Source organism: Solea senegalensis, unplaced genomic scaffold (genome assembly GCF_019176455.1).
Source record: "Solea senegalensis isolate Sse05_10M unplaced genomic scaffold, IFAPA_SoseM_1 scf7180000014402, whole genome shotgun sequence".
Taxonomy (NCBI): Eukaryota; Metazoa; Chordata; class Actinopteri; order Pleuronectiformes; family Soleidae; genus Solea; species Solea senegalensis.
Window position 1 is genome coordinate 40,147 of NW_025321040.1, and position 9,548 is coordinate 49,694.

The 9,548-nt window shown below is 44.4% G+C and overlaps 2 protein-coding genes across 2 annotated transcripts; one reads left to right on the plus strand and one right to left on the minus strand.

The window, feature by feature from the left end:
• The first annotated feature begins 1,184 nt into the window (after positions 1 to 1,184).
• Positions 1,185 to 4,473, plus strand: LOC122761173 (coiled-coil domain-containing protein 96-like). The gene is made up of 3 exons (XM_044016346.1): positions 1,185 to 2,196; positions 3,141 to 3,488; positions 3,580 to 4,473. The coding sequence occupies exons 1-3, from the start codon at positions 1,237 to 1,239 to the stop codon at positions 3,904 to 3,906; spliced, it is 1,635 nt and encodes a 544-aa protein (XP_043872281.1). The 5' UTR covers positions 1,185 to 1,236; the 3' UTR covers positions 3,907 to 4,473.
• A 3,831-nt stretch (positions 4,474 to 8,304) lies between these two features.
• LOC122761177 (C-C motif chemokine 4 homolog) lies at positions 8,305 to 9,311 on the minus strand. The gene is made up of 3 exons (XM_044016350.1): positions 9,136 to 9,311; positions 8,924 to 9,035; positions 8,305 to 8,633 (listed from the first exon to the last, which is right to left on the minus strand). Exons 1-3 carry the CDS (start codon positions 9,203 to 9,205, stop codon positions 8,540 to 8,542), a joined length of 276 nt encoding a protein of 91 aa, XP_043872285.1. The 5' UTR covers positions 9,206 to 9,311; the 3' UTR covers positions 8,305 to 8,539.
• Positions 9,312 to 9,548: the final 237 nt, after the last annotated feature.

The window sequence follows — 9,548 nt, forward strand, 5'->3', positions numbered from 1 at the left end:
CTCAATTGAAAAGTCTGGTACATTTGATTTTGCCGCTCATCACCAGCTGTTTTCACATGGATTAATTGTAAAACATGCACTTTGACACATACACCAACATCATAACTCATAACTGTGTTATAGAGACACAGACATACTGCAGGATAACTCACTGGTTTGACTTGTGTTGTGCACTTTGAAGTGAAACTACTGTATGTGTTTGGACGCAATGATGATTCTCACACCATAGGAATGTGTTTTCACACGTATTTTGTTCTGTACACAGTCAAATTATCCGGATAAATCTTCTATTATCCATTATTATGTTTTCTAGGAGCATTTTCTCGATACATTTTGGACTTTGTACCTCTAATTCCTCAAGAGCTGTTTTGTCTTGTGGTCATTTTTCTTATTTGAAAACGTCAGGTCTGGTGCATTTTTTCGCTACTCGTCAGCTGCTGTTCGAACATGTTGTCATGTCAATGTTTTGCACTTTAAAACGAGTAATTTAACACCTTTCAGCTACATTCTGAGACAGCTCCTCGGTGTAAACAGTCCACACACAGTCACAGAGTTAAGAAGAGAACACTCGTACAACTTTTTTCATCAGAATGAAGAGAAAATGACGTGTTTTTTCCCCTCCCAGAAGGTCATTAACGTTGTTGCTACGAGACAACTTTTACTCCTGTTTCTACTCGAGTAAAACGTGCGTGAATGTGTGTTTTACAGGTAAAAAAAATAAGTTAAACAGCGATGTACCCAGTTGCCAAATCCATATTGCTCGATAGCATCGAGTAGCGACTGCTCTTCCCTGCTGGTCCATCCTCCCTCTGCCTCGGGACCCCAGAGCGAGAAGCGACCGCCGTCGACCTGCTGGTAGCCGTGCCATCTCCGGTGGTTACCGATTTCTGCCCCCGCCGAGAAGCACTCCGGACACAGCTCGATATCGGGGCAGTCGGTGCACCGAAGCCGGAGGTTGGTGACATCTGCGAGGCAGTTCACGCAGTACTTCTTGCCCAGGTCGGCCATGTTGCCTGGCTCCTGCTTCTTGTTGTTGGAGGCAGAATTGCGCGCATGCGCGGTGCGCTCCTCGCGGCCAGCGCGAGCTCCTCACATCCTGTGTCGGGTCGCCGGTGATTGGTTCCCCGAGTCCAGTTTCCAGGACAACCGAAACAAAACGAACATTTCAATTGACGATAGAAATGCAGCAGCCGCACAGCTGTAGACAAATCAAATAAGTTTGTTGCCTGTTTGAAAATGGAAGGAGAGAAGAAGGACACAGAGAGGGAGACAATATCAGAAGATGCCTCCAATAGAAAGGACACCTCACTGATTCCTGACATTGGAAATGAAAAAGACGAAGAGAACGAGGTGAAGAATGACACAGAGAAGAAAGAGACATCAGAAGATTCATCCATGAAGGACACGTCACTGATTCCTGACATTGGAAATGAAAAAGATGAAGAGAATGAGGTGAAGAAGGAGACATCGGAAGCTCCATCCATGAAGGACACTTCTCTGATTCTTGACAAAGGACGTGCAAAAGATGAGGAAAACGAGGTGAAGATTGACACACAAAGGGAGACAAAAGAAGAGTCCTCCAACATGAAGGACAGTTCTCTGAATCCTGAAGAAGAAGAAGAAGAAATCACTGCTGAAGTAGGTGCATCTCATCATGAAGTCTCTGAAAACTCTGAAAGTGTGAACGTTCCCGGTGTGGCTCCCACGTCTGAGCGAGCAGAGAGCAGCAGAGATGATGTTCCCAGTGTGGACGACATCACCACAGGTCAAGAGTTGGACGAGGAGGACAGAGAACAACCAGTGTCCCATGAGGAGGGCAGTGATCGTGATGGACCTGCCAGGCTGCATCCTGAGAGTCCTGCACAGGTGGAGGCTGAAGAAGACAAGTCATCTGCTACTGCTGAAGACGTCACCTATGAGGAGACCAGGCAGCTCCACCAGGAGCTGTGTAAGGAGAGGGAGAAGTCCAGCCAACTCAACAGCCAGCTGCAGGTGAAGCTGGCAGACTATCTCCACAGGAAGGCCCGGGACGACCCCCCGCCGGAGAGGGAGACGCCTGTGTCGGAGCAGCTGCAGGAGTACGAGCGACACGTGAACGTCCTCGGTGAGGTGAAGCAGCAGCTCGCGGCTGACGCTGAGACCATCCGGCAGAAGACGGAGGAGCTGCGGTTACTGTCCCAGGAGAACCTGGACAAGGTCGGTGACAGTGTCAAAGTGAAGAACTCTGCCTGACCCTCCTGTGGGTCATAGTTTGTGTTGTGAAAAACATGCCATTCACCTTTCACACTGCATATTTACATACATGTATACAGTATAGTATGTACATTAGAGGTACACTGATATCAGGTGTTTGTGTCTGCACTGCAGTAACTCCAACTACTTAATCAGTTTAAAAGGTTTTTTTTTTCATTATTAAAACAAGTTTTCCTTCATTTTCAGCTTCTTAAATGTAAATATTCTCTGGTTTCTTTGCTCCATATAACAAAGAAATCACTAAAACAGTTTTTTTTTGTTTTTGAGGGATTTTTTAAGTGGTTTTTAAATGATCCCTTATCTGTGCAGGAGGGGGGAAAAAAAGAAGCACAAGGCATCTACACATGCTGCGACACAGTGAGCTTGGTGAATGTGACCTGAATACTGACTACAGAGACTACAGAGAAAGAAAAAACATATTAAAATGTTTTTAAAAATTGAAAGAAATACATTTAGCAAGCACTATAATAACAATAATAATAATAGTAGACATGGTGTTGTGTGTTTATTGTAAAAGGCTTGTGCTTTTAATCTTGTATGTCATAATGTCGTAACAAAATGTGTGAAAACATAACTGACATTAGCAAAAAAGTTTCAGTGCTACAAAAAAACTTAAAATTGACTTTGGCTACCAAAATCTGTTAATAATGTCACAAAATGTTAGGATGTCACAAAAAGTAAATATTTTAAGTCATCAGGTACTTAAATAAATGGAAACATGCTGGCTCACCCCTGTGGCACCTCAAAATAAGTCACTAGGACTGTATGTTGGTGAGCTAGTCGACATTTTCAAGTCACAGTCAGCCGTTATATTGTCCCATCCCTTGTGTCACAGTAAGAAGAGGTTGTGTATGTCATTACAGTGTCTTTTTTTTTTCCATCCTCAGGCAGAAAGTGAGTGGCAGGCGTTCATGACACTGAAGCAGCAGGTAACCGTGGCGACGCTGAGCCGACGTCTGGGCAAACAAGAGGCTCAGACCAAAGTGGAGTCGACACTGGCAGCAGAGCGGCTCCGGCAGGACGAGCTCGTCAAGCTGCGCCTGAGGCACATCAAGCTCAAGGCGAAGATCCACAGGCTGGAGGCGGAGCTCCGAGACGTGGAGGAGCACGGCAGGGACCCCCTGCAGCTTCAGTATGAGCAGCTGCAGGCCGCGAGGCTGGAGCAGAAGAAACAGGCCGAGAAGCAAAGCGAGGAATCGATGAAGCTGCAGGCGAAGATCAGCAGCGGCTTAGAGGTGAGCGTCGAAGGACGGACGCAGGCTGCGTCAAAACACGTCCTCCACCAGATAATCACATGTGTTGCATTTTCCCTGCCTTGTGTGTCAGGTCCTGACCAACGTTAAGGAGAAGCTGTTCTGGACGCAGAGGGACGTCCAAGCCAAGCGAGAGCAGCTGGCAGAGGTGGAGGCCATGGTGGCCAGGAAGAGGGACGTCCTGACCAGGATGAAGCAGGCACGCAACAGGCTGCAGAGAGACAACCAGAGGCTGAAGGAGAGGCGAGGACTTCTGGGGAACAAGGTCCTGCTTCGGGACTTTGAGGACACCGTGGACGCCTCTGACGTCCTGAGGGAGCGACTGGAGATGCTGAAGTGCCGCCAAACTGAGATTGTCCTCGGCTGTGCTCGATGGAAGAAGCTGGAGACAAATCCATGAAAGGACCGAGCAAAGGGACATCAATGATTATGAGGGCTAGTTTCATCGTAGAGGACAATGCTCCGTTTAGTAAACTAAGTCACATGATCACCGAACCAGATCCTTTAATCAACGTGCTTTCCGCAATAAAACCAGATCTTATCTTTTGGTAATCTGCAATGATTGAACAAAAACAGCACTTAAAATAAAAATAAGAATAAATCTACACTTGTATTCTGGCATTTCTGTTAAAAAAAATGGATTTTTAAATCTCTTGGGTTGAATTAAAACCCATAAAATTGCAACCAATGGTTCACATGAGGTTGCATGATCTCCTGTTAGACTCCTGGTCAGTCAGTAGATGGTGCTGTTGTTCAGTAATGTGTGTTCAGACATCTGAGTGAAGCATCCGTCCTGATCAGAGATTATTTCTTTCTTACCCTAATGGCTGTGAGTATTTATGTAAAGTAAAGAATTGCAAAGAGGTTTCACTGTAATCACGATATGACAATAAAGAACCTTAAATCTTTGCCGTAATATCGTATACTCTTGCTACCAGTCCTGCGTGAATAAAGCAAAGAGGCAACACGTTGTCTTTCTGTCAGGTTTTAATTTGGCAAAATGAGCAAAGCCTTGAGAGGAGACCATGTGGCTGCCCTGATACGTCAAAGGCCTTCCAAGGCCGCCTTTGTCACGAGTGTAGCTATCCTTTGTGACGATGTTTGTGTACGTACACGATGTGGACATCAAGCAGATGCTACTGTGAAAGTGTCACTATGTAAACTACTAAGACAAGTGTGGGACAACTGAGTGTCCTGGAATGTTCTACCTCTACGCCATCTTCTGGAATTGGAAAAACTCCCAACACTAGCCAGTCAGTCATATTCTTCTGTTCACTCTCATCCCCTCTGTTCTAGATGTTCTCTAGAAGAGGAAGTCAGGAGATATATATATAGGCGGCTGTAATGAAAGACAACTTTCAATTGTGTGGCTCAGTCCAACGACTTGGTAATCCTCGCCTTCCAGGTTAACATCTTCCTCCTCTTCCTCCTCCCCCTCCTCCTCCTCTCCTGTTGAGGAAACCTCGTGGTAGGACTCGGAGTACGCTTTATCCCTCATACACTTCCTGCCCGGCTCCAGCGCGGCGTATTTCCTCTTCCACTCTTTCTCCTTCTGCTGCAGCTCTTTCACGATCACCTGTGGAGACAGAAACCTGGTGTGAAAACCCGGAGAGCAGCACGTGGCGTCTGACACACAAAAATCGGAGCCGACAATCGCGTAGCGCTCCGTATGTTCACTGTGAGCTAAGGCACCGAGGCCATTCCAACTTGTAATGTAATGTACGGTTGGAGCAACACAGCCCAAGGAATTGCACCATCGCCATTTCTGTCCACCCTCTCAGGAAAACAACATCCAAAAAGCCAAAAAGGTAGACCTGGTTGAGGTCTTTGAAGGATTGCGTGACCGATATTACCTGCAGGGGGCTTACAATAGCCTAAAACGCCGTTCCTGGTCAGACTGAACATTTTTTGGATTATTTTTTATGGGTTGTGGCCCCGCCTTCTGCCCTATGTCAACTGGGATTGACACCAATGCCCCCTATGACCCCTCATGTGGCGGATAAAGCGGTAGAAGGTGGATGGACCAATGAGGGATTTTACGGGTAATCTCTGAAAGATGGGCTTTGCATGTTGCAAATTCAGAACGACTAACGGACAAGGTAAGGCAGCTTGTGCACGGCGGTCTCTGTCGAGCAAAAGTCAAATATTTAAAAGAGAATTTGTCTGTAAGGGCAGGGGTACAAATCTCTGCCGAGTCATACAGTAGATGCGGATCATCCGTAAGAAAGGGAGAAGGAGAAAGAAAAGTTAATCCCAGAAAAAATAGTTGAGCTGGGATTAGCTCCAGCTCCCCCAAGACCCTCATGTGGAGGATCAAGCCGTAGAAAGCGATGAAATGAAGTTATGTACAAATTCTGGGCATTGTTTCGTGAGCTTTAGTGCGAGAAGAACATTAGGACTCTTGAAATGCGCACACACACGTTGTCTTTATGGAGCGGAAGTAAAAATGATGGTAGCTACAAGTTCCTGGAGATGCAGCTCATCAACACACTGGAGCGGTCAGATATCCCTTCATGTAAATAGCCTTTGCCGGCCGTTCTTTCTAACATGTCTTTCAATTTAACTCCACAATGGCATTTCACCTTGTGCCTGCGTATCACGGCCTCCACGTCCGTCTTCATTCGGGACATCTCTTTGTCCTTCTGCTGCAGCATCCTCAGCAGGTCCATCACCTTGACTTTGGCGTTGTGCAGTTCGCTCCTGAACTCGGCTTCAAGCTGCAGCAGCGGTTCATGATGCTCACGATGCCCCTCGCAGTGGTTCACCTGGGGGTCGCTGTGAAGCGCGTACTGGTGATGTGGCACCTGCAGCGCATCGAGGACGTTGTTGGTCCTGATCTCGATCTGGAGGCGGTTCTGGAGGTGGTGGATTTCCTCCCTCTGCTGGTGGAGCTGCAACCTCAGGTGGGCATTTTCTTCAAGTAGGCCTCGAGCGCTTCTCGTGTTCATACTGAGTCGCTCAACAGTCAAAATAAGGAACTGCAGTTGGCTGTTGATACACGATTACTGAGAATTCTAGGCCAGTTCAAAGTAAACAGTAGATGATGTCATGATGATGTCCTCATCAACCTTTGATCTGTGCCCAGATTTAATGTTGCATTACTGTCTTCCCTTGGATTCTTTGTTGGCTTCTTCCATCCTTCATTGTCAAGTCAGAGATTAGGGATGTGGGAATTGGACGGAAAAGGTAAGGGTTAGGTTACGAGTTCCATTCCTTCTGTATAAAGCGGTGGCCATGGTGTGCAGATCTTTTGGCTTTTATTTTGAAGGGAAGCCGTGTGACGCATAGACCGCTGAGTTGAAAAACAATGTGTTAATAGCATAGTTTTGCTATTAAAGTCAGTGTTCTGGCACGTTTGCAAGTTGTTTCAGTGTTGTACGATAATATTTTGTCAAAATACGATCATTTTAAAGCGACAGTGTACGATAATTCTGTAGTTTCCATCTGGCAACACTGGGTTAAGGTAAAGGACGGGGGTCAAAGGGGGCAGTGATGCCAAATAAAGGTCCGGATATACAAGGAAAGAGTAGAATGCAGCATATTAATGGTTTGAAATAAATAACTACCATGCCAAATGACATGAGGTGCAAGTGCAGAGAGACACAGATGATGCAGCAGCTCATGATAAAAAAAAACAAAACCAAAGAGGAAGTGCTCGTCCACAGAGCCGTAACTCGGTGAGTTCGTCTGCTGTGCCTCATGTTTACCCCACCTCAACATACTGTCACTCAAATGTCCCAATTTTGAACTCTCACTAATAAATTGTCCCAATTTCTAACCACAGTCAAACCAAAACTGCTCTTTTTCTTTTTTGTGGGTGGACAGTGTCCCCCCCACCCTCCTCCTAATTATACCACCTTCACTTCCGGAACTGGGCGCGTGAAGAAGCAGCGATGGAGAGGCGGGAGATTTTGGGAGAGGACGCCGCGAGCCTGCCGAGACGCCATGCGGGCTGAATGGCTCACGTGGCAAGAGGAGGCCCAAGAGCTGGCACAGGCCCTGGTGGAGGAGCAGAAGTGAGTTTGCACATTCTAGAACTATCAAACTATCAAACTCTGGTGACCGTCTAATCAATAATGGTTTTCCTCTTTGCTACAGAGCGACAGAGCTGCCTTTGAGTCCTCTTTGGGCAGAGCTGCTCGAGCTGGAGCGGCAGATGACGGACGAGCAGGACAAGATTTGTGCTGTAAGAGGAAACGTACTGAAGAATGAAATGAGGGTCCAAAAGATGGTGACAGGAATCAGCTCCTCCCCCAAAACCTGAAGCGAGTAACAAGGTCACAACAGAGGGGAAAGTTATTTTACTTCACAAAGGAAAATATTTACGCTTAAATGCTGCCTCACCTTTACTTACTACGCTACACATGCTGGTTTTAGATCAATTAAAAACTGAATGATTATGTAATAATACTTTTTCTTTTTTACATATGAGGACAGTTGGTATAAAGGGAGAAGAGGAAAGAAGAATGTTATATTTATACTATTAGATTAAGTCACTTGTCCATCGTCTAATTTCAGAGGAATAAAATAACAATTTCTGCTTCTGTTTTCATATTAAAGTTATAAAATGTAGTGTAGACTTGAACTAATTTGCAGGTTAAAGTTTCAGTGAAGGAGAATTTGTCCCGACCAGTTCATAAAGGATGTGAGTGTCAACTCAGCATTACCAAAGAAAATCTGTTCATTTTACACTCACTGCTCAAAAATATATATAAAAAAAAAATTAATTTCTACTATTTAAACATAGCCAATCTATTAATAAGAGAAGAGACACACAAACACTTTGTATGATGTTCATTCTTTTATTATAACTGTAAAATAATGCAAAGCATCTGAAAGACAAAGGAGCAGACTCTCAGTGAGCGCAGCGTGGTGATTATTTATATTTGCGGGTTTGCACATTCAAAGGGAAATTGTACATTTTAACAAACAACCGTCAAAACGTTTCACAGCATATGATTTCATAAAGCGACCGACACCTCGGTACATTTTTATTTTTATTTGATTTCTTATCTTCCAGACAGGAAACCACTTTAAAAGGATTTTTCATCCAAAACCTTCATGATGCCCTGAACCCACTGCAGGTTTTGATCCACACAGATGCTCCTCTTTTTTTCTGTCACAAGACTGGATTAAAAAAAGGGATAGGAAAAAAAAAAGATCATTTGCATTTATATCTATATTATATTATTAACTATATGTTTAAAATGATTTTTAAACTAAGTGAACTTGAATGTTGCACATAACCACTGCAAAACTGTAAGTATAATTTATGATTCTAACTGAATAAAAAAGTGCAAGAAATGTGCTATTAAATATATCAACAGTATTTTTTTTATTACTTTATTATATACTTATTTAAGATATGTATTGCATATCATTAAATATTGATAATGAGGTGAACGTGCAGAACTTACATGACTCCAGTCTTTGGACACCGGAAATCAGTCATGTAATATGAAGAAACTGCGCTCCTCTTCACCCTTCTCGGGTATAAAGTGAAGCAGCAGTCGTTGGGGCCCAGTCCATCTGAAGAGAACCATATAAAAACATGAATGCATCACCAGCTCCCCCATAGACACTAAAACATGATATTTCAAGAGAAGAAGTAAGTGGGAGGCCAGCTTACTGTTGCAGAGCACAGAGGAGAGCAGAGCAGCTCCCAGGACGCACAGCAGAAGGATGTGGAGGCTCCTCATGACGACCTGATGTCGATCTGTGGAAGACGATTGACGATGAACGCGACTCGCTCGCTCTTTAACAGCAGTAAAGGGCTTGTGAGCAAAATATGGTGCGGGGTCACATTTATTATTAAAAAAAGAAAGAAAAAAAAAAAGGTGTCACTGGTGGGGAAGGAGGAGGGAGGGAGAGGGAGGATGTGGTTTGTATAGATTTCTGTGACACAAACTTTCCACTCTGTGCAGACACAGTGCTGATTGCAGATGTGTGGTGGAAGAGTCCAGAGATGATGGAAGATCATATATATGTATATATATATATATATATATATATATATATATATATATATATAAATATATATAT

Excerpts from the sequence above, each read along its gene's own strand:
- LOC122761173 (XM_044016346.1), top strand. The coding sequence starts at position 1,237 with ATGGAAGGAGAGAAGAAGGACACAGAGAGGGAGACAATATCAGAAGAT. Across the intron at positions 2,197-3,140 it reads CCCAGGAGAACCTGGACAAG|GCAGAAAGTGAGTGGCAGGC; the intron begins GTCGGTGACAGT and ends TTCCATCCTCAG. Across the intron at positions 3,489-3,579 it reads AGATCAGCAGCGGCTTAGAG|GTCCTGACCAACGTTAAGGA; the intron begins GTGAGCGTCGAA and ends CTTGTGTGTCAG.
- LOC122761177 (XM_044016350.1), bottom strand. The coding sequence starts at position 9,205 with ATGAGGAGCCTCCACATCCTTCTGCTGTGCGTCCTGGGAGCTGCTCTG. Across the intron at positions 9,036-9,135 it reads CTCCTCTGTGCTCTGCAACA|ATGGACTGGGCCCCAACGAC; the intron begins GTAAGCTGGCCT and ends GGTTCTCTTCAG. Across the intron at positions 8,634-8,923 it reads TGTCCAAAGACTGGAGTCAT|TCTTGTGACAGAAAAAAAGA; the intron begins GTAAGTTCTGCA and ends TTTTTAATCCAG.